We start from the raw sequence: 24228 nt of genomic DNA, 5'->3' as shown, positions 1-24228 counted from the left end.
CTTGGTAGACAATTTTCGAACTTAAAGTTGAGATGAATCTGAAGTAGCAACTGATTTTGGACCCACTTTATATTAAGTGGCCTTAACTACTATGTAGTTACATTTTAATTATTAATTTGGTACAATGCACTTATTGTGTACATACATGTTTTTACATTGCACTTATATTTGAAAAATATCTGCACATAATTACATCTGTAATTAGAATTGAGGACTGGAATTGAGAAGCACAGTAGTAGATTGTTCGAGTACAATTAATACATAATTTAAGACACAACTTAAGTTTAAAGTTGTTTTCAGCATCTTAAAGGCTCACTACCTTCAATGACCCACTTCCTCTTCTATCTGAGCAGTGCTGCAGCACTGAGAAACACTTCCTGTCCTTAAGATTGTGTGTCAGTGGAAGCAATCCAAACAGTGAAACCTTACGACACTTTGGATTTCACTAAAGAGAGCTTGCCGTCCTCCAGTAGTCTTGAATAATCTGCTACTTCTCAGATGAGTGGGTGTAGGGATTTTTTCTCTGGTTTGCACTCAGAGAGAAAGTGAAAGAGAGAGAATGAGCAAGAACTTTTCATATTACAGCTCTCGGGCTGTTACATTGCTCTTTTTATATCTTTCTCCTCTACCTTCACTCTCTCGAAAGTCCAGGAGGCACTGAATTGTAGTGTGCAGGACTCATCAAAGCCATTCAAAATCATTTCACATGTTCTGATTAGAAATAGCCATGAAGCGAATAACAGACAGAGCACAGTGAGAGGGTTCTTCCGTTCTTCCAAGATTCTTTAGGTCACTAAGGGAGAGTCTGAATTTATGAAATGCCCTCGGTTCCTGACGTTTTTACACGCAAGATCATAAATTAGATGTCTAAATCTACATTTCTTTCCAGAAACATGTTCAAAGTAATGTTTGAAAGGAATGTTCTCAAAATCCCAAAGGAATGAAAGGAATAATGAAATAATAATTTGGAACTTATTTAATGGGATCAAATAGGAATCTGCTAATGATTTGGGTATAAAACTTGAGTTTATCCAATAGAATTTTATTTGATTCTTTGAGGATCTTTTAAAATTGGTTCCAAATTATAAGAGGAATCCCATTTGTTAGACTTGTATTACTTTAGCCATGACATTTAACTGGGATTGTTTCTTTCCGCTATAATGTCATAGACAAATGCCTTTTATTAGAGCAGAAATTGCAAAGTTCATAAGGTTTTAAAGGTTATGAGACCATGATGACATATGAAAAAGCTGTTCTTCTTCAAGTTTTCTGACAAGCTTCATTCAGCAGAAAGCCACTGCTGTCACTGAAAGCATACACCAGCAAAGATCAAAATCAGTAGGGAACAGTGGGGTAAGATTTGTCAGTGGGTAAGTTGTGTCACCATCTTAATTAACTACAAACAAGCCAAAAATTGTAAAAAAGTATACTTTTTAAAAAAATATTTTTTAAATAATTAAGTATTTTAGTTGTTGGTGGGGTAAAGTGTTGTGTCCATGGTAAGATGTTATCTTGGCTGATTTATGAAAATGCAAAAACAGCCATGACAAAATGTGGTAAAATAAGGCTTTGTAATGGAACTTTGTAATATTAATATTTTTATTGTAAATTATCATATTGTTTTACTGAAAATTATTTACAAAATTCCCCAGTGTTTCCTTTGACATGACACAGTTTACCCCTTGTGTGGGGCAAGTTGTGCCACTGGACATCTTTTGTAAAAATAAAGCATAATTGTATTGGCCTTTATATTTTTAATTTCATAACACGGCATTCTACAACTAATAATATCGAATTTCTTTTTGCCTCGAGACCAATTTAAGTAAAAAAATAAATAAAAAGTGGCACAGCTTACCCCACTCTTCTCTAAACTTCAAACTCTTAGGCTGTGCGTCAAAACCAAGTGTGCTGCCTATACCTAGACGGTATTTTTGGGCATCGAACATGCAAACACTCTAAACACGTATATGATGCAGTCTAACTAGGCAGCATACTAGCTTTTGAGGCACAGCCGGAGGGACCAGAAACTCCGAAATCTTACTGTTAATTCTCGGGCTGGCTTTGCGCTCGCTGGTAGAAGGAAGATCCGCGAACTGGACCCGGTGTCCGGACATCTTCTGCAGCTCTCCAGTCTGCTCGACCCTGGTCAGAAAACCGCAAAACTTTCGCTTATTTCCCGCTTCCGTCTGGCTGAAAACACATGGAGCTCTGAGTCGGTATATATGAGCTATAGGATGTATGACCAAAGGACACAAACTCCTTCAAGAGAGAGAGAGAGGGAGGGTGAGAGAGAAAGCTCAGGGGTTTTCAGCCCAAAAAGTAAATAAATAAATAAGAAAGGAACTTAAAAGTCCACATGACTGCAGAATTACGTCATTCCAATTGAAAACAAATTGTTCTGTAAGAGAGATTTTGCGGTGTAATCTTATTTTTTGCATATTTTGCCACACATTTAAAACAATGTTTCATTAACATAATCAAGCTATTATTATTGTAAATTATATAAGCAATAACCATGGAAGTAACTGGCAAAAACGTCATTAGTGTTTGACCTTTTGCAGTTTAGATGAAGAATGGGCAAACTCGACCAATTGTTTAGCTCGTTAATGTTATTAGACTCCCAAACGACATATAAAATTATTGAAAATAGTGGTTTGATCAGTTGGACTTACTGGTAATTATACACTATCATATGATGAAAACACGCTCCATTTCAAACATACACAGTGTCATGTGTCATAACTCGAGTTTTATTCATATCTGCTGTCGCATGATCCAAACGATGCACTGTGTTCTGCATAAAAAGCTGCATGATTTCTGAGGCTCTACTCTATTACAGAGCGCCCTGGTGTATACTGCCATCTAGTGTCTGACACAGAAACTATCATAACATCTCTAAATAGCTATAGATGATCTCAGAAATTGCTTATTATATATATATATATATATATATATATATATATATATATATATATATATATATATATATATATATATATACATATATATATATATATATAACTGGTGGAAAAGTGAGAAATAACCCTGAAATTGTCTTTAAAAAAAGTGAGAAAAAGAAAGAATGAAAAAAGGAAAACAAGTGAAACTCTTAATAAACAATTAATAAATAATACTTTGACCCTTTGGATCAATAGTGAAGCTGCATGCCCACTTACAATTAATGATAATAATAAAAAAGGACTCTAGATATAAAAGAAAGCATAGATATTTACAGATTCTTGCACATGCCACAAAACACAGAAGTCACCTTCTTCTAAATAAACCTCCTGGAACTAAATGTACTAAAGAGTTATGTTACTTTGTAATATTTGGACATGACCAGTTACTTTATGAAGTGCAGGACACGAGGCAACATTATGATTTGAGCTCAATTGTATAATAAGGCCTCCTATTCAAGGAAAGAACTTTGAAGACCCCCATCTCCCCCTTAGAGTAGCCACTAGATAGCCACACTGAGGTCAGTCTTCAGAGTAGTCTATGAGAACATACGCTCAAGACTAACATGAGATCACTTTCTCCTTTCATTCCTACACATTTATGTCATTGTTTTCACACAATCTAGGTGCCAGGTCTGTAAAAGTTAACATTTATGTAATGTATGTAATCTATTACCCTTTTTGTTCTGAGAATAAATAATATTTTACAGGAATAAAGTCTCTTACAGATTTTACAACCAGATGTCCAGCCTTCCAGTATATATTGGGATACAAATGGGTGTTCATATCATTATGATGTTATTAAAGGTTAATAAAATAATCACCCTCATGTTAAATACCTGTATGAAATATAGTGTTGGGTCCGAGGCCACCTTGTTGAAGTTGGGATGTGTATCCGAAATTCATTCATAATTGCAGTCCGTGTCCACATTTTTGTAATTTTCATTAAGTTTGATTTAAGTATATTTATTCTAAATATTGTTGTTGTAAACCTGTATGACTAAACCTAACCAAAACTAAAACAAAACTAAACAACAACAGAAAATATAATTCACAATTTTCTATGAATGTAACTAAAATAAAACTGCTTCAAAAGAATTTTATTCAAAAACACCAGTTGCAAAAAAAGATTTCGGGCACTTGAAGATTAAAGAGCCATCAGTTCAGAATATATAATGCAACAGTGAACTAAAAAGAAAACACGTTCACACATAACCATTAAAAGAACTACTAGAAAAGTTTGTATTAGTGCGACATTCCATTCAGTTCTGCGGAACAGATTACAAAACTATAAACAAGAAAAAAAATATTGGATATTGTCACACAAGGCTTAAAATTATGACAAATCTAAGAAACATTTGCACAGATCCAAACAGTCCTTATTTTACATATCGCACCACAAATCATCTTGTGCACGGCACTTCAACACATTTATAGAAAAAAATTAAGACACGCAAGGATAGAAATGTAATAAATTAAGGCAATATTTAATCGCTTGAGGAATCAAAGTGCAATCCATTTGGAAACATTAGAATGAGTTACAGTATTCCCAGGTGCATTCTGGGACTGAGTCGGTTTTCAGTGCAGGCCGTTCTGCTCAATGTACATTTTGGAAAGCGATGCTGCCATGGACTTGGCCAGCTCCTCGTCCCTTTTGCGCTGTACCTGGGTGTGACGGCACCAGTCATCATACTCCGGGTTTGGCTGGATGCTGTCCAGCAGCACGTCATAATGACCGTTACTGAGCCAGCTCAACCATACAGCCGGTTTAGACAAGTCCTCTTCACCCAGGTAGTGCACCATGGTGGATACTGTTGGGCTTTCTACACTACCCCCAGTGGTCAAGTAGATATTCACATTCAGCATCTGACTCATGGCCAACAGCTCCGGATAGCCAGCCCATGCGCCGTCCTGCGCCGCATTGATCAGAAACTCCCCGACGTCGCCTTCGATTATGGGGTTGAACTCCTCCAGGTGGTCGGCGATGTGGTGCATGGTTTGCTCTCTCAGCTCCTTGTGCATCGACTGGTCTCCATAAGCCGCCTTGGAAACAGCCCGGTACAGGCAGTTCCCATCTGGGATGATGTGGAAGCGGTATTTCTGCCTTTCGTGGAGGTATTTGTTCTGTTTCTCCACTTCGGCCAAGTAACGGGTAACCTTGTTATCAACGTTGCTTTTGTTGGGTGTCGCAGTGGGCTCCTGAAGGATGTGCAGCTCGAAGACTGGATTATCATCTTCAACACTTTCCTGTCTTTCTGGGTCTTTAAGACCTTCATATGAATCAGATGAGGGGTTTTGTACAGTTCCTAGAGTTCTGGAGGGTGTGGCATCACTTTGCAAACACGGCTCGAGTCTCCTATCACAAACTCTGTATCTGTCATTACCAAAAAAACCATCGTAGTGAATTGAATCTTTGTCACTTATCTCATCTTGGTCATCCCCTAAAACGTCTCTTCTGGAATCGGAATCTAAATCTAAGACAGAATCAGAGTGTTTATGATCGTCTCCGTTGACTGCGTAAGAAACTCGGTTGTAGCGCGTCTCCAGATGTCTACGGTTTGTGCGCGGCTCTTTCACGATGTGAACGGGCACGGATCTCTCCACACCATCCGGTCGCGTGATGATAATCTCCGCGGTAGAAGTGTAGAAAACCGGCCTCATCGAGGTGGCCTCATAACATGAAAAAGCAGGCATGTTCGCGTCAGTCTGTTCCCCTCGAGACAAATATTCCGTGTGTGCGTCTGTTGCGCTTCCGTTAACGGCGTTTCCGACCACCTCCAAAGAGCTGGAACTTGTCGCCGTTACGTTATTGGCGACACTGGTGAGAGTTACGGAAACTTTTCGAGAGGAGCCGGGGTAGTGTGTTAACGCGCTGCTGTACAAGTGCATTTTCAGCGTCCTCCCTTTATACAATACGCCTCAGGCCTCGTTGTTACCAAATGATGACAACACAGTCCAAAAATACTCTCTGTCATCAACAGCAATGAATGCGTTTCCATGCATCCTCGTTTCCCGCTGCCACAGAGTTTTCTTGCGTCAGCCCCAAAGCAACCCTAATTTTAGCCCGAGCACTGGTAACCGGACCCCCCGGTCTCTGACACACCGTCCGAGCCGAGGAGACGACCCGCCGCTCGCGGGAATGCGAAAGATGTAATGTGTCACTGGGACTCTCGGCGTTTTTCTCGTTTCTGTCCGTGTTTACGCTAGCACGCGCGTCAGGGCGGCGTCGCCAGATTGGAAAGCGTGCAGCTTGCCAAGAGGCCGCGCGTTCACATACAGCTCTGCGGACCACACTGCTTCTCCACAGCGAGGAAGTCCCGCCTCACACAAAACTTTATTGGTCCTGCTTTATCAAGAAGTGTTGTCTATAAATCGCCTTATACACATTAAAGACTTTTCTAGGAAATTTACGTCAGGTCGATGCGACATCAAACCAAAGTTTCAATCCAATAAGTTTCTTCTTTTTTTCATAGAAAACACGCAAATGATTTGCTCGTTGTTGCCTTCTTTTGTCTTGCCTTATATGGATTTAAACTCCCATTTGACCCTAGGAGTTTCAGAACTGTGAAAGTTTTGCTACATACAAATAATCCACTGATCCCAGAGTTCCTGAACATTCTGACTCATGACCTCATCCCTCATGACATCATATTCTGCAAGGAGAGTCTCAGCAACCTTTTACTGCACCTGTTTGAGTTAGTCATTTCATAGTTTATTGGTGGTTCATCAATCTATCTATCTATCTATCTATCTATCTATCTATCTATCTATCTATCTATCTATCTATCTATCTATCTATCTATCTGTCTGTCTGTCTGTCTGTCTGTCTGTCTGTCTGTCTGTCTGTCTATCTAAAGATGATTACATACAAAGAAAATTATGTCACTGGGCAGATGACGATCAAATGAAAGGTCAGTTGAAATGACTTGAGTTTTAAATAGCTTCCAATCCATACATAATTTTTATGTGTTCTCGGTTTCACCATATTGACACGTCTTCATAAACTAAACTGGAAGTGGATATGGCTCATTGTGCTTGTGTTACTGAAAGGGAAAATATCTAATGTCCTTCTTATACCTTTTAATATAGATCCCTATATACACTGCCTATTTTCTAGTGCAAATGAACTAAATAACAGGGGTTGCGTGTTTCTTTTTTTATTTCACTTATTATCAAAATATATCGAATTTCTATTTTAACTGAAAAATGAAGACACTACCAATTTTACCGGTTTTTACCAATGGGTGGCAGCCAAATGCTTCAACAACGCCTTTGTGTAAAGCGTCTGCAGCTGCGCGATGTAACACCAGGGGGCGCGATTGATCCCTGTTTATCGGATAACAGCAACACGCCTATTTTGACTGCGATAAGTGTTACACAATGTAAGTGAGCTGTCTAAGGCTAGTGAGAAATCATGAATCATCACGTTTTCTCATATCCATGCAGAGTCGATCAACATAAAGACCTCGTCGGGTTTTTATTACTTCCTAAGATTTTTTTGTTATATCCGATTGTTGTAGTTATTGTTTAGGCGTACTCGTGTCAGAATAACCTGCTCTTATCATCAGCTGTAAATTGAGAATTAAGGCCAGCCAGACGAATGACGCATGCACGCCTCGCTTGGAAAAGTCAACGACCTGACCTATATCCACACTCCAAATACAGCTTTCTAAAGCCTTTACCACCATGTGTTTCAGTGTTTTGACAAGCATATCACGTTTGGCTTTAAAGGTCTGTGTCTGAATCATATGTTTTGACACACATCTAATAACGTGGGTACTGGACACACTAATGTGCATGTGCGCACGATCTGACACACAATTCTGAACTGTTCTTGTTTATGGTTTAACCGGAACAACAACACAAACAGGGCTCCATACGCGCGAGAGATAATCAGCGTTAAGAATCTGAGACTGCTGTGATTTGAATTAGGGACGCGTCACAAGGGCAGCTGAAGAAACAAGCGATTCTTGCTTTACAGCCATTTAATCCCAACGCTCAACTGGGTATCACGCGCAGGGCTGATCCAACAGGAAGCATCACACACGGTTTACAAATGGAGTGGAGCCTAAAGCTATTAATTCAGAACCTTCCATTTTGTAAATTTGTTATTGACGTTCGATTTACTTAAAGGTTCTAGAAAACTCAGAACGCATCACTTTATGACGAGGTTTTATTTTTTGCACTGCACATCAGCAAGTGCAACATCGCTATTAAATCTAAATCGCCAGTTTAGTCTAGAGTCCTGGACAAATAACTCTTTTGAGTCGGTTCTTTTTAATGAATTAAAAACCTGTACAGCGCAACCAGTTTAGAGTCCGGCTTCGAAGACTCCAATGAGTCGGATCTTTAAGTGATTCACAACATTTCAACGTTCCTGGTCAAATTAATCAAATGGCTGACTATTTATAATGAATCAGAACAATTTATTAAATAAATATGACTCACACATTTGACAGTGAATCATTATTTATTTAGTAACATAAAAACGGAGTGAAAACTAAATTAAAAAGTAAACTTTTGCAAAAAATAAAATTGGGGGTAAACTTTTTATTTATTTTATGTGTTGTTGTTCCGTTAAATATTAAATTGTCATAATTTAAGAGTAATAAAACCAGAATTGATTTCCAACCATATTCTGAATTATTAATCCCGTGACCGTAATCGTTATAAGGAGAATGGGAACCAATATTATTACATTCGAAATCAATCCCTACTGGCTTTCGGGCTTGCAACAGCAGCATGGACATCTGTCACCTGAAATAAATGCCGCATTGCACCTGATAACACATCAACACTAGGCTATCCTGCAGGAACAGTTATCCATATAAACACAAGTGACATCCAAACATCTCAGTGAAAGAAAAACAACGCGCCATTAAAAAGATTGCTTTGGAGTAGGGCGCTGATGAAAGCAGACCCAAATATATCCCTGCCATGTGTCTTCCTCTTAGTAATGTTAACCTACATTCATAATAAACCAGCTTCCTGTCTCTCTGCCGCAGTCATTAAAGGGAAACGTGCAAGAACTAGATCGATCCAATTTAATGTCCAAACACGTCTACACAAACACATTCCGCGCGCTGGATCTTTTTCTACACGCGTTTAAGATTCGGATCGGTTTGTCAAAAAGCCCCTTTTCTGTCTCTTTTTCTCCTTTTTGTATGTCTGATGTCAGATTTTTCCCTCTTGCCCTCGGAGGGGGAGGATCTAACCGCGTTGAGTCACGCAGCTGTCAAAGATAGCTGTCACCCAGTTTCCACATCAAACACACTGAATGAGACGCGCAGCCTGTCCCAGGTAACGTTACCCGACAATGTGTTGCGTCTCCGACAAATGAAAAACGCGCTCCGCTGCGATTCCTCGACAAAAGAAACATTTCGTTCGATACTTTGTAACAATCTGGAATAATACAGTTGTGTGTGACTAAAGCGAGGGAGAGTCGACCTCGTTGTTGCCAACGTGAAAAAGGGGATTTTGACGGACATGAAGACCAAAAAGGGTATGTATCCTCTCGATACGGGTGATAGCGGCGATGTATGTTATATTTTTATCGGTGATTGTAACGACTGGATGAAACTTGTCGCTGATGTTTGAACAGAAAATGTCTGGCATACTGCTATTGTTATCGGCTGCAGACAAAACAGCCTTTTCTCACCATGTGCTGGCGGGCTGTCACAACGAGCCGTTTCAAGATCTCATCACGCTTGTTTTTTATTCATAACATAAAAGCTTTGATTTTGTACAAACATGCTTATGTAATAGTGGTATTTATTTGAGATGTTTTAAAGTGTTGTTTCACGAACCAGTCTACAACTATAACTTCAAATGCTCTCAAATATAAGCCTTGTAATGTTTGTTGTGCTGGAGGTATAAAACGCCTTCGTGTAATAGTTGAACGCCTTTGGTTTGGAAAGAAAATGTTCACGAGTTCTCACAACACTGACTCAAGTTTTGTTGGGAATATGAGGGGAACTTTCCATGTGTCATTTTTTTTTATTTGCCGAGTAATCTTCTTTGCTTCCACCGCATTTGAACATTGTGTAGCGGTCTGAAATGTGCAACAATAATTCCTGACCTCCTTTTGTGAAGTTTGTGTATTTCGCGCTGCTTCCTCGAGGCGACGCTTTCACATTCCCTCCGACCTCGTGTTTCTCACGGCACAATAGAGCCGGAGTTATTCTATGTTATTAAGTTAATGATTCTCGTATTTTATGGCGTCGAGCCGTGTAGAGAGTTGAGTCAACCTTTTAGTAGTCCCCTGGCGTGATTTCATAAGTTTTCATCTAGAGAAAAGTATAAAAAACTGAGTTTGAAATGTCCCACAAGCGACGTTCTTTTGTTCGTTCTTGAGATTTGCAACAGGTTCCCCTCCCCCTCCTCCTCATCATGTAGGCCGACTACGAAATTACTCTTCCATTACTCCTCTTCACAAGTTCAGTCGTTTTCTCACACAGCCTTAAATATAGATATGTACGTGATTTCACTTGTTTCGTTTTCAGACCGTGAAGTGTCCCACGCTCGAGCTGAAGTTGGGGAAAGTTTGGTTTCACTTACAAAGTGCTCATGAACTAAAAGTCCCCCTCAGCACTCGGAGTGAAACGTGTTGTTGACAAATTAACCGGTTTATGTCGTAATAATATGCATGGCAAAATTATGAGCAGGAAAATAAGTCATATCCGCATTTAAAGGGGTAGTTCACCCACAACCAAAACACTGTCATTATTTACTCCCCTTCATTATTCCAAACCTGTATGACTTTCTGTCCTCCACAAAAGTAGATGCTAGGTAGAAGTTCCAGACTCAGTCATGATTCACCTTTTTCATATTATTAAAGTGAATAGTTAATTATACTGTCATTCTGCCCAACATCACCTTTTGTGCTTTATAGAAAAACAAGTCATGCAGGTTTGAGTGTGAAAATAGGTAAACTGGCTCTTTAAGTGAGTTTTGCAGCGTCTTTAACCATATTTGTTCCCTTATTTTTTAGCATTCAAACACTATTTACAAAGATGAAACATTGACACGGTTTAGACTCTTTGTGACGCCTCCGCTCCAACCATGAATCACATGGCTTTGCTTGACAGCAGGGATGTGACACATCAGCTGCCACACACACACACACACACACACTCTCTCCCTTTCAGACGCACGCTTATACATGTATACAGACGGCCAGGCGCTGTTGTTTAGCGTTCAGCGGTTGGCATTTTGGAGGGAGAGACGTGCAGGATGTGTGTGTAAGGATAGGGGGAGGAGAAGGGTCCTCAGCAGGGGTTGGGGGGGTTGATGTTTGACTGGGTGTCTTTTGTCCTCCTCCACACATATGGGTACATACTCATTCCCTGAAACACACGTATTGACTGTTCCAAACACATTTCTAATACATAAACTTAACTTCATGTGGTTTTCAAAGCCTTTTCATACACATTTGCTCAAAAGGAAAGAATAATGTTGTAAAGTTCATAGTTGTAATACTTCACGTCTCCTGACTACAGGTGTGTTGGCGATGTCTGGAAGTGAGACAGAGGACGAGGACAGTTTAGATGTGCCTCTTGACCTCTCTTCAAATGGAGGAGTGTCAGGGAAGAGGAAGAGGAGAGGAAACTTGCCCAAGGAGTCAGTACAGATACTCCGTGACTGGCTCTACCAACACCGCTACAATGCCTATCCATCAGAGCAGGAAAAAGCCCTGCTGTCCAAGCAAACCCATCTCTCCACACTACAGGTACAGAACATTTTCAGAAAGTGTTTGTATGTGGCCTAGTACAGTCCTAAAGAGACCCAAACAAACAAATTAACAACTGCATTTCATGCAGTTTTTTTCAGAGTAAACATGATTATGGACAACTTGGATTATCAGGGACTGTTAAAACATTCAGGCAGCGTTATTTTAGTATTATTAGTATATACTCTTATTATATTTATTTATTTTTTAGCAATTGTAAGTTTTATTTAACTTAAAATTCCTTTTTTTTATTATAGTAAAGTTAGAACCTTAAACATATTTCAGTTGCCCCAAAAAAATGTTTGGCACTTGAAGTTTTCATCTAATTATATTTGTATTTATTTTATTTTAATATTTATTTAAATTACAAACAATAATTAAATAAATCAAAATCTCCAGTGGAAATTAATCTGGTTTTACTTTGCTCTGAAGTATTTTAATGTCTAGAAATTGCATTTATGAATGCTAAAATGCTGTATATAAAAAATAGATTAAAAGATATAAAAAACAAAATGGACTGAAAATCATTGGCCAAAAGGTTTGGGAGCCCTGAATAAAGAGATGTTTGAATGACCCAAAGCAGTTTCTGAAGTTATGCTTCATAGAAGGTCTGAAGTTTCTCAAGACTGCTTGTTTCCTTCAAGAATGCGAAGGGGAACTTTTCAGTTTTCTGCTTTGTTGATCAGTAAGCTATTTATATGCTTCATGGGAGAGCAGTTGGCTGTCATTAATGTCAAGTTCAACCGACGTGTGAAGGAAACCGAAAGGTTCAATGTCATAACTAGCAGCTAGCCAAAAAAAATGTCAGAAGAATTAAAGAGTCAGCTCTTTTCGCTTGCACTAATGCTTTTTAGATCACACATTCTGTTCCCGCTGAGTTTTAGCGTCATATAAACAACACTTCCTGTGAATGCAGTCAATGGAGAGAATTCCTGTGGACAGATGAGTGAATAACAGTTTTGAGTCATCTGAGATGTGGCCACATTGAGAGAGAAATAGGGAGGGAGGGAGAGAGAGAGAGAGAGACTTGCTCAGACACTGGGCCAGGAATTTCCCCTGCGCTCAGCCAGCTGTCTCACTAACAATAGGGAGACACAATGCACACACATTAACATAGTCAAGACTACCAGGCTCAGGCGGACCGTTGGATACACAATACTGCCCCATTACCCAGAGAGGCTTCTCTTCTGAAGAGACTCGTTGGAAGACAAAACAGGAACATTACCATACTGAGGACTGAATCTTGACAACAGGCTCTTAAGATACTGAGAAAGAAAAATTCAAACTTAGGTTAGTTTATTATGGCATTATGACAAATGTGTGTTTATTGGGAAAGTAGGCCAGAATAGAATTGTACAAGGCAAAACAGCTTTGCTTATTTTGTAGCAGGTGTGCTAAGTTTAAATATACCAGGCTGAAAATGTAAAGATTGAGTGTAATACTCAACACAGTTTCCTGTGGTGCGCAATCTGCATTGACTAAAAAGGCCAACATCAACTGTTGATATAAACTAAAGGTGTTAACAGTAGGCTGTTACATAACGGTAGTAATCAGTCTTTTTGTGGAGATCCACACTGAAGTCAAGCATTCACAAGGTTTCTGTAGCATGAAATGTTGGATTTGCATTCGAGTAGATCTCAACTCCCCCTCAGATGAGACCAGAAAAGAGACGTGTAAGATACAGCGCTATTAGCATGATTGAGGCCTAAAGCGCTTATGCCCAACAAAGAGCACAATCTGAGGGATAAAGGTGAACTGTTACTTAGGTGATTGAGAGAAATCCTCACCGTTGAGAGCTTCCTGATTTCAACTGCCATCTCAGTTTTTTTAAAAGAGGAAAAACAAAAATAGAGTCAGAGAACCGTCACATGTTAACTCAATAGAGCATAATACATTTCCATTTTAAACTTAAAGGGATAGTTTACCCAGAAATGAAAATGTGATGTTTATCTGCTTACCCCCAGGGCATCCATGGTGTCGGTGACTTTGTTTCTTCAGCAGAACACAAACAAAGATTTTTAACTCAAACCGTTGCAGTCTGTCAGTCATATAATGGCAGTCAATAAGCTCCACGGCTTTGAGAGTAAAATAAAAACAAAACATACAAAGACAAAACCAAATTAAACCCTGTGGCTCGTGATGATACATTAAGGTCTTGAGACACGAAATCATCATTCTGTGCAAGAAACCGATCAGTATTTATATAATTTTTTACCTCTGATCCACCGAAATGTCTGACCACGTTTACAACATCCAGCGTGTGACGCGTGTACGTGCTCTGGCATAGTAGACATTATTTATATATATATATATATATATATATGCCTCATTTGTGACTGTTTCTATGGGTCATGATAAGTTCCAAAATGGCAGACACTTCAACGTATCTGGAGTGATTGAATAAGTGGCATAATCTATACATATCTATGATGGTATTAGACGCATGTGTGGAAGCATTATTTACACAGTGCAGAGAGATTGCGGATGTGTTCACTGGCACTGCGATGATCTAAAGATATTAAGAAGTACAGGTAATCACAATTGAAGATGATTTTGATATATCATCAGACAACATTGCCCAACCATATTTATTCGACGTCACGCGCTAGATGTTGTGAATACACTCAGGACAGTTCGACATTGCGGTGGATCAAAGGTAAAAAAAAAAATATATATATATATATAAATACTGTTCAGTTTTCTTCACAAACCAATCGTTTCGGGTGTTAAGACCTCAATGTATCATCACGGGCCACAGGGTTTAATTTGGTTTCGTCGGTGTATGTATTATTATTAATTTTTTTTTTTTTTTACACTCGGAGCCGTGAAGCCCATTGACTGCCATTATATGTCTGACAGAGTGCAACGGTTTGAGTTAAAAATCTTTGTTTGTGTTCTGCTGAAGAAACAAAGTCACCTACATCATGGATGCCCTGGGGGTAAGCAGATAAACATTAAATTTTCATTTTTGGGTGAACTATCCCTTTAAGCAAGACAAATGATACAACACTGCAAAATAAACAAAATAATTGAACTTTGGAAGAATGGCAGGTGGAAAAAGTTGTAATAAATATTTTTAAAAGTTATTACTTATTTAATGTTAGTAATTTAAGTTAGTAGTCATTATTTAATTAAACATTTAAATTAATAATGCAAAAATATAATTAAAACATGTATTTTTATTTTCTGTTTTACTGTTTTTAACAACAAAACAAATATTTCCCAAAAAAGTACAGCTTGTTCAGCTTATTTAGATCACCTGCTTATTCATAATTGGATTGTGGGACATGACGTATATCATGTAAGTAAATAAAAAATTGATAACAGGATCTAAATTTATTACACAATATTGTGATATATTATTGTATCCCCATTTATTATTGTAAGTATTCTGGAATTACCATACACATCATAATCCGTTCTTCTCTCCACAGGTGTGTAACTGGTTTATAAACGCCCGGCGGCGACTCCTTCCTGAGATGCTCCGGAAAGACGGCAAGGACCCCAACCAGTTCACCATCTCGCGACGGGGCAGCAAGGGCGGCGAGATGCTCAGCGACAACTCCCAGTCTCCAAAACACGGCCTGCTCGCTAACGGAGAGGACCGCAACAGCTACGAACCCGGCTCACCTCACCCAACCAGCAACACACCCACCTCGGTTACCGGTTACCCCAAAAAGTCCCTGTCCCCCAAAACACCCCCGTCACCCGGACCTGTCTTACCCAGACCCTCTGTCATCTGCCACACCACCATCACCACAACCACGCAAGGCATCGGCACGTCGACGCGCCTCGGCGTAGATGGGGCCACGGAGCTGCCTCTTACAGACCCAGCCGGCCTGTTCGGGTGTCGCGGAGAGGGTAACGTCAGTCCCCAGAGCGGCCTGTTCAACACCCCACCACCCACCCCGCCCGACCTCACCCAGGACTTCAGCGGCTTCCAGTTGCTGGTTGACGTGGCGCTGAAGAGGGCCGCAGAAATGGAGCTGCAGGCCAAACAGCTCCTCGCCTGAAGACAGAAAAGACGGATGGATGAATGAAAAAGCTTCATCGATGTTTGTTTCTTGCCCCCCAAAACCGAACTCCACAGTGGGTTCAAAAAAACTTGACTGAGCAACAGAAAGCAAACAAGCATGGCCTGATCATTTCTATTTTTGGTAAACGTAAATCAAATTGATGAGGATTCCTTTATGTAAAGCATTTCAAGGTGCCTTGGCAAGTCAGTTCTTTCTTTTGTATTCCATTTCTATGTAAATAAATATGTATCTTTTCGTTTTGTACACAGGGGACCAAAACAAACACAGTAATACAACTTCCTGTCAGTCCTTTTTACAAGAGGACAAGCTCTTTTCCCATTCCTCATGAGTCTTTTTTTCTCGTTTTCAGAGATTCGGCTCTATGATTGTCGGTTTTGCCTCATTTTTAGAGAACACGTCTGATATTCTGCCTCAATTTTTTTTTGCACAGAATGGCAGATCATCTCAGTATCTTATCAACTAGCTTTCTCTCCGACAGACTCTAATCACTACTACACCGGGTCATTCTGTGTCTCAAAGATGTTCAGTTTTTGTATTGTTTTTTTGTTGTTGTTGTTAAGTTTCTGATGCTGTTGTTAGTATCTTTCGTCTTTCGTTTCATTACTCTTGAGGGATATTCAGATGTAGCAGAACTATAGTCTGAGATTTCCTAGAAACGGCCAGTGAATGTGCCCACATGCTCCCCACCCCACCCCTAAACACACACACACACACACACACAAATATACACCTTGGAAAAATGAGCTGGAAGAATGAACACTACATGAATTGTATTAAGTTTTTTTCTTCTTCTTTTTTTTGGTTTATCAAATTGAGACCACTTTAAAAGGATAACAGGAAAGAATGGTTTTATTTCACCAAATATGTTGATTTCAAGGTTTTGGGACCTTAGACCAGTGCATTTACAGTAGCCAATGTGACATGATGCCCAATGATGTGACTTCTCCTTACTGTGCAATGTATGTGGCAAATAGGGGTCACAACGGTGTTTAAATAAAGTTTTGTTTTCTACAAAATAGGCGTTCATCTCCTTTCTTCTGCTTAATTTTTTTTACTACGTTGTTCAATGAGTGTGTTTTTGATAGGAAAAACTGGAAAGATTCTTGCATTCAAGACTTAGCCTTCAGATGACGGTTCTTTCCATTAATGTTTGAAAAAGGAAATCGCATGTAAGTCCTGAAAGAATAGGTGGATTGCTTTCATAAAGCGGAAGGCAGCATGAGCTTTGACATCTCGCACATATTAAAGGCATGTTTCTACAGGCTAAATCATTCTGACATTCGTGTGTGTGTGTGTGTGTAAGCTTCACAAGAACTCCAATTAGCATAATCCTGCATTTAATTAGCGGTAGCTAAAACCAGACATCAACGATGGCTTCCCAATGGCGTCTGTGAGAGTGTGCATGTCTGTCTATCTGAGCACAGACAATAAAGACCGATTAGCTGGGACACGTCTGTCCTGGATATCCAGTCACACTCAGTTAGACAGCTGTTCTTTACTTTAGACTTCTCACTGGGACGAGATCCAAACAACTCAAAGAGTCACTGTTCTAGTTGAACAAGTGATCAAAGTGATTAGCAGCTCAAAGTGGTTAATTCACCGAACACTTGTATTTAAAAAGACATAAGGCTCTATAAGACTTGAGGATTTTTGGATGGAATGGATGTCTCACACACTTTAGATGAGCGTGTATGTCTGGATTCATCTGTGGGAAAACCTGAAGGTGTCTGCTAACAAGACTCAAAGAAGATCTGTTCTACTCAGGCCTCGGGCACTGATTTAAAACAGTGAGGCCTAGTTAACAGTAGGAAAGTATGTAAAAGCTAATGGGAAGTTTAAAAATCTCCTAAAATTGTGAGATATAAGGTCAAAACTGTGAGAAATAAAGATATGCAAGTCACCATTACAAATCACAGTAATGAAATGGAAAGTCATAAAGACATAAAGCTGGAATAATAGTTAGAAAGTTAACAAATTGTGGTAGTCAACCGTAATAGCCAAAATAATGTAGCAATTACAAGAAATAAAGACAATTATGATATAGAAATGTTACAGTTTTGAGCCATGCCTATAAAATCACAGCTGTGATATGATTTTACAATTGTGAGACATCACAATAAATTAAAGTCACAATAAAAAAAGAAGAGAGAAAGAGTTATAAGAATCAATTGTGAGACAAAAATAACACTAAATGTGAGATACACTAAACTGTGACATATAGAGTCAGAACTGTGAGAGATAGTTGCAATTGTGTGAAACAAAGTTAAAATTACAACAGCTTCACCATATATAATAGGAGAAAGAAATAAAATCACAGTTGTGATATATAAAGTTATACTTGTGAGGCCACAAAAGTGGAAAAATGTGCCATGACATGAAAGTCATAATATTAAGACATGTTGCAAGACTGACAAAAAGTTTTGAGAAATATAAAAAATGTGAAAAATTCACAGTTGTACGATATAATTACGTTTCAATTGGGAGAAATAAAGTCAGTTATGACAAACAATGTGATCAACTCTGAGATGAAGTCTCAAGTTACGAGAGATTAAACTGCAATTGTGGGATATTCATAATTGTGAGATACAAAGTTGCAATTGTGAGATAAAAAGTTGGAAATGTGTAACTAGGTTCCTATGGAAAAGATTCATTCATTCATTTATTGTGGATAGATCAAACACTCACTTTTATTTGGAAATGAATCACTTCATGGCTGTGAGCATCTGTAATGTTTTAATGATCAAAATTTCATACACGTGCCATAACATTAACAGTGTTGTTACAATAAATACAAAATGTAAGTAGTAAGATTTCCTTAGATGTAGGTTACATTTACAATGAAGAACATTCATGTATTTACACACAGTCATTTTGATAAAGTTGATGCTTTTATGAGAACAGTAAATGCATAATATCCTGCCTTCATTTCCCAAAACATTGTGATGGGTGCACAATTTTGACAATAATACACAGTCTAATCTTCTTGTATTTTGGGAGAACCCCCCCTAAAAAGTCAGGACTGTCAAGTCATGTTGCCAGATATAAACCCATATTTTCACATCAGTGAATGACAACAATTAAGAAAAGGAGATTGTGATCACTTTTGGCAAAGACTTTAGCAAAATATATATTTAATGTTTCATAAATATCTCTTTAAATACTATAAATGACATTAAATCATTTTTCTGATAAACATTTCAGTATCATTTTATTTATATCATTTTTACAAATGAAATGACATGGGTTTTCTATGTGTTAATAATGACAGTCCTAAACGAAACAAAATGATTCCTTATTTTGGTGTCACTTTGGACTGTAAGTGAGATGAAATACTACTCAACAACACATTGATACAGAAAAATCAATATGGGCAATTTGTCATCAATATTGAATGCTTTAATTGGTACATTAACATCTCAAGTATAAGACCTCTCCATGATATACACTTACACAAACACACACACCGAATACACACACATACACATTCATACACACGTTATATAGACTCCCCTGAGGCTACGTTGTGCATGACTATCATATATTCATAAATTAAGGCCGAGCGTTTAAACATCAATAATATTTCAAACAAACATTAACCACAGTAGAAGGGCTCTAGTGCATAATAACTGGAACTAAGAGTTTAGTTTTTATATGATAAACACTACCAGGATCAAACTAAAGCCAATGCAATTGAACTTTCTATGAATAAGAGAATGGCTGCACATTGGCTGCTGGGAAATGTGTATATATATATATATATATATATATATAGTGAAGTGTCTATCCAGAGTGACATATTCTGAGAACAAAAAAGAAATAGCTCCATTTATTTAACATATTTAACAATTGCAAATTAGTATTATCAGTTATTGAAGAAAACGAGACAGTGCAATTAGGTTTTGACTAGTATTGAGTAACCTGTCAGTGCAACTATGATGCAGCGCTGTTTACAAATCTATTACACGAGCAGCACAAGAGTGTGATTCAGTGGTTAAAGTAGGTTTCCTAGAAAAATAATAAATTGATGGTGTGTGCTGTGCATTGATACATGTTTACATGTCTCCGCAGGGTTACTGAAAGTATATACATCTTATTATAAGTAGAAACAAAAAACAAAACAAAAGAGAGTAGAATATCTATATTAAAAAGAATCAACTGTGCTACATATCGGTTGAAAAAAAAAAGAGAGAGGCCTTTAAGATAATTAGGAAGCACTTGGTTACATGCACTTAATGTGAAAACACACACACACGCACACACACACTTGACTGATTTGGCCGGATAAAGACTATCATGCAAACTTGTGATTATAAATATAATGAATAAATTGGAGTTTTTAACTAATGTGTATGTATTATTACATTTATTAAGATGTTACAGCGCAGTTTCATTGTTTAAAATTAGACTTTAAGCAATATTGAAATTCAAAAGCCATGGTAAAGAAGGAAATGGTTTAAATCTGTTTCTTCAGGTTTTAAATATCTCTACAACTCCATTATAAAATACTTATATTTACTTTATATTAATTTATACAAACATTTAGACAAATATAGTGAAGAGCTATATTAGTAAGCAGTCAGGAAGGCGTTTTATAATTCATCATCATCTACAAAATATGCTAAATAATGTAATTTTTTTTAAAGAATCTAATGGAACGTTTAACAAAATGTCCAAATGGGACTTGATGTGATAAATTCACGGCCAAGATAATTTGCCCACACTGAACGAGAAACTGCTGAGTGACATGACATGTTCACAGCCAATCAGATGCATAATGTATAGTTATGAAGCGCAAAACAATGAGATTTCACAGTGGGAGGAGCTATTTAATGCAACATAATTAAAAAATGTCTTGTTGCGACCTGTTCACACTGACAGTGATTTTATTGCTGTTAACTATGCCATAGAGCCATAAGACATCTAGATAAGATATACAGTCACAATGTGAGAAATAAATTCGCAATTGTGAGAATTAAAGTTCGAATTTTTTTTGTACGTTTGTACTTAAGCCACAATTATGAGAAATAATATCTCTTCTGCTATATTATGATATAAACTCACAATTACGAGAAATAAAATCTTGTGATATACAGTCAAAACGGAGATATACTAAAAATGCAACTGAGATATAAAAACCTAATTCCGAAAAAGTTACAATTACAAAATAAAATCATATTTATCACCTAAAACTGCAATTAAATTAAGTAAAAATTAAGAGATATAAAATATCTTGTGATATATGGTCACAACTGTGATATATTTTGTGTCCGTGATACATTAAAATGCAATCGCGAGAAATAGTCAAAATTATATCACGATTAGCATCTAAAATCGCAATTACATTACGTAAAATCGAAATTATGAGAAATAAAAAAAAATTAATAAAATCTCTTGTGATACATTATAAAAAGTGATATAAAAACGCAATTGTAAAAAATTAAGTCATGATATAAAGTCGCAATTAACATAAACCTGTCACAACAATCACAATTATAAAATAAAATAAAAAAATCACAATTGTGACCTAGTCGCGATAAAAAAGAATATTCGTAATTCATTTGCTATAGCCACATCGCCTTGTTCATGTCATCAGAAATTGGCAGAGATCTTTGAAAATAAAAGACTTTGCATCACTGTCAGTGTGAATTGTGCTTAATGCTAAATGAAATCCCTAACTTCCCATATATATGGTTTCTTAATAAGAAACAATGCTAATTGAATCAGAGCCATGAAGTGTGGCATGTTCTGACAGCACCTCTGTCAATGACGTGAAAACGTTAATCGGTGACAGATAAATATGTCACATTTGATATACATGATGGACATCTATGTCAGTCAAACAGGTGAGTGGCACTGTTAAGGGGAGATAGTGGTCAGACAGGAACAGAGATAGGATGCATTGAGAGAACAGGAAAGGACTGGGTGGGAGGTTGAAAAATATGAAAAGAAAGAAGAGAAAAGGTATTTTTTCCATTCTATCACCTGATACTAAAAACCTCGCCCTGTCTCAGAGGTGCAGGGTGACACGTGAGAGAATGTAATACATGTACTGAAAGCCTGACACACGTTTACGTACATACTCTGAAATAGTGACTGGCTACATTGGCGTTAAAATATTCAAAAGTGATGGGTATGTTGCCCTTGCAGAAGTTATGTCCTCTTTGAGAACACAAGACATATGGCTCTTACACAGTAACTGCAAAATACTACAAATAAAATAATAAAATTCAGTAGTGTGCTATATTTGGGTAGTAATATTAACCGACATAATAATATGTTGTATTTTAGACATGAATATATAAAAAAAAATTATATATATATATATATATATATATATAGATAGATTAAAAGTCTTTGGAAGTTTATCAAAGGAGCTACATAGCAAATGTATGATGGAGGAAGAGAGTAAAATACATACAGTAGAGTCCCACAGTGAAGAAACTCTCTTTGAGACAAGAAAAGAGTAGTGATTATGTTACAGCTACCCTGCCTTTGTCATCCAGTGCTATTGTGTTATGTTATATATGTGTGTCTACTTATGCTTCTAAGCACCTGGATTTCAGTGTTTATAATCGTGTTTGGGCCTCTGGGATGTATATTTCAATGCTGTCGGCGCATTCTGTGACAGAGCTCTGGCGCTGAGAGGCGGCCGCACGCTTAGCCGCTAGCAGCCGCTTCCGAGCCTCCAACCGCTGGGAGCCCTCCAGAGACCGGTCTCTTACTAGCAGCACAGGACCCTTCCTCTGCTTCCTGGGTACCGGAGGGGGCACACGCCTCTCCTGGACAGCAACGACAAACTGGTTAGTGCCACTCCATAACGTAACACAACACGGCTAATGCATGCAATTGTGGGGTCATCTGCTTGGTCTTTGGCAATATTTAGTTGTGTTTGAGTGCCAGGCATCAGCCAAATACATTAAGTTAGAGCTGGGTCATTACAGAAGGCATTTTTGTGAGCTAAGATTTCAACCCATTTGGCATGAGGTGAATGGGACCATTGGACGTAAACCACATGCAGCGTGCAATTTGGGAGCATCCCCTCAAAACCAGATCACTGTCAAACACAGAACACATAAATTAATAAGAAAATTAGCAAAACAAATCAAAGCATACAATATTCATGAATTAAATAATATTGATAACATTCAAATCAAATATTAAACAAAACAGCAATAGACCTATAGAGGTCAGAGTAAACGGCATATTTAACCAAATGCAAATTCAGAAACTGTCCGTTCAATATATTTGAGCTGAATTTTTTAATATTGTGCTGGTTGTTCTTTTCCATGCAACTACTATAAATAGGAACCGGGTCTGTCAAAAAAAGCATTGTTACAGTACTTCATGTGACTTGATATCTGCCATAGCTTGATCATAAAAATTTATGAAAGAAAGTAGTTATGTCTGATTCACAAACAAATCAATCTTTTGATTTTATTTGATGATTATTTGGTTAAGCTTACAAATGTTTAAGCCATAAGCCAGATCAAAACATTGATCTGAATGATTCTGAGACAAATTGGACTGATTAGATTCTCGATTCACTGACTCAATTTCTGATGGCAGCAATCTACATAATGAATCTATTTTTGATATTTTCCTCACATAATGCTATCGTTTGACTATAGAATATCAGGAATATAATACACAAGTCATATAGACTACTTTTATAATGCTTATGTGCTTTGTTTGTGCCCTTCTTTAAGCTTGAAGGCCTCAGGCTTCATTTATATGTGATTAAAAAGACTGAACTGTACAATTATTTACAACAGTTCGTTTTGGGGAAATAATTACATAATTTTCATTTTAGATTAGCTGTTCAAGATATAATGGCATATTGAACAGAATACTCTGCCATCCCTCACAGTCTTGCATTAAATTTAATACTGCATCTACTCCGACATATATCAAAATTAAAAATGAAACCAATAAAGTTAAAATAAACCAGTCATTCATCTTAAGCATGCCAACGAAATGTCACTGCACTGTATTCACACAGCGTTGCTATTTAATATGTCAACTGTGGTATTCTTAGCTTATTATTACATAGTGTGTAATGCATCTGGATTTGTGATGTAAAATCTGTACCTTTCTCTCAGGAGGCTCCAGTGCTTTCCAGTTGTTAGCTTTCAGCTGGTGTAGCTCATCAAACTTCAGGCTGATGTTCTCAATGGACAGCTGCAGCATGTCCCAGAATCCTGCCAGATCTTGAGACACAGGCCGTGGGTGGGCATTGGGATTCTGACAGCCAGAGAACAGATTATACACAAAACATCTGTTAACTAAAAAAAAAAAAACATAATATCTAATGGGGTATTACTGATGCTATTCAGGCTAACATGGCCAATCAGGGGGCAGCGCTGCCAAGTGGAGCTCTGCTCTGATTGGCTGATGGATGTGTGCTTACATACCAAGTTTTCTTCGCAGAGCTCCCGGAACTGCTGAAATTTCTGCGACATCAGCAACTGAGCGCTGCCCACCGCACTGCGAATCTTGCCAAGAACTA

The 24228-nt window shown here is 37.9% G+C and overlaps 4 protein-coding genes across 11 annotated transcripts in view; 1 reads left to right on the top strand and 3 right to left on the bottom strand.

Annotated features, from left to right (window-relative positions):
• LOC113066102 (sickle tail protein homolog) overlaps positions 1-2260 on the bottom strand; it is a 166836-nt gene extending 164576 nt beyond the window's left edge. Inside the window, exon 1 of the mRNA XM_026237743.1 lies at positions 2042-2260. Coding sequence (XP_026093528.1) covers positions 2042-2114 — 73 coding nt within the window. The 5' untranslated portion in view covers positions 2115-2260. The remainder of the gene's footprint in view (positions 1-2041) is intronic.
• A 1776-nt stretch (positions 2261-4036) lies between these two features.
• On the bottom strand, positions 4037-6219 carry LOC113066101 (OTU domain-containing protein 1-like). The gene has a single exon (XM_026237736.1). It carries the CDS (start codon positions 5844-5846, stop codon positions 4536-4538), a length of 1311 nt encoding a protein of 436 aa, XP_026093521.1. The 5' UTR covers positions 5847-6219; the 3' UTR covers positions 4037-4535.
• A 2951-nt stretch (positions 6220-9170) lies between these two features.
• Positions 9171-16738, top strand: LOC113066100 (homeobox protein TGIF1-like). Its single transcript, XM_026237735.1, has 3 exons — positions 9171-9459; positions 11456-11685; positions 15120-16738. Exons 1-3 carry the CDS (start codon positions 9444-9446, stop codon positions 15696-15698), a joined length of 825 nt encoding a protein of 274 aa, XP_026093520.1. The 5' UTR covers positions 9171-9443; the 3' UTR covers positions 15699-16738.
• A 1698-nt stretch (positions 16739-18436) lies between these two features.
• LOC113066093 (disks large-associated protein 1) overlaps positions 18437-24228 on the bottom strand; it is a 120178-nt gene continuing 114386 nt past the window's right edge. For 6 of the 8 annotated variants that reach the window (XM_026237722.1, XM_026237728.1, XM_026237727.1 and 3 more), the window contains 3 exons: positions 24134-24225; positions 23811-23963; positions 22289-22501 (listed from right to left, as the gene is read on the bottom strand). In XM_026237722.1, coding sequence (XP_026093507.1) covers positions 22289-22501; positions 23811-23963; positions 24134-24225 — 458 coding nt within the window. Of the gene's footprint in view, positions 22777-23810; positions 23964-24133; positions 24226-24228 lie in introns of all 8 variants that reach the window. The other 2 variants (XM_026237723.1, XM_026237729.1) reach the window with 2 other exon arrangements.

This window comes from Carassius auratus, chromosome 49 (assembly GCF_003368295.1).
Source record: "Carassius auratus strain Wakin chromosome 49, ASM336829v1, whole genome shotgun sequence".
Taxonomy (NCBI): Eukaryota; Metazoa; Chordata; class Actinopteri; order Cypriniformes; family Cyprinidae; genus Carassius; species Carassius auratus.
Note: the sequence above shows the minus strand (reverse complement) of the source record. Positions and strands in the feature narration are given on the sequence as shown.

Coding starts and splice junctions, on each gene's coding strand:
- LOC113066101 (XM_026237736.1), bottom strand. CDS start 5,846: ATGCACTTGTACAGCAGCGCGTTAACACACTACCCCGGCTCCTCTCGA.
- LOC113066100 (XM_026237735.1), top strand. Junction 11,686..15,119: donor CCCATCTCTCCACACTACAG/GTACAGAACATT, acceptor TTCTCTCCACAG/GTGTGTAACTGGTTTATAAA.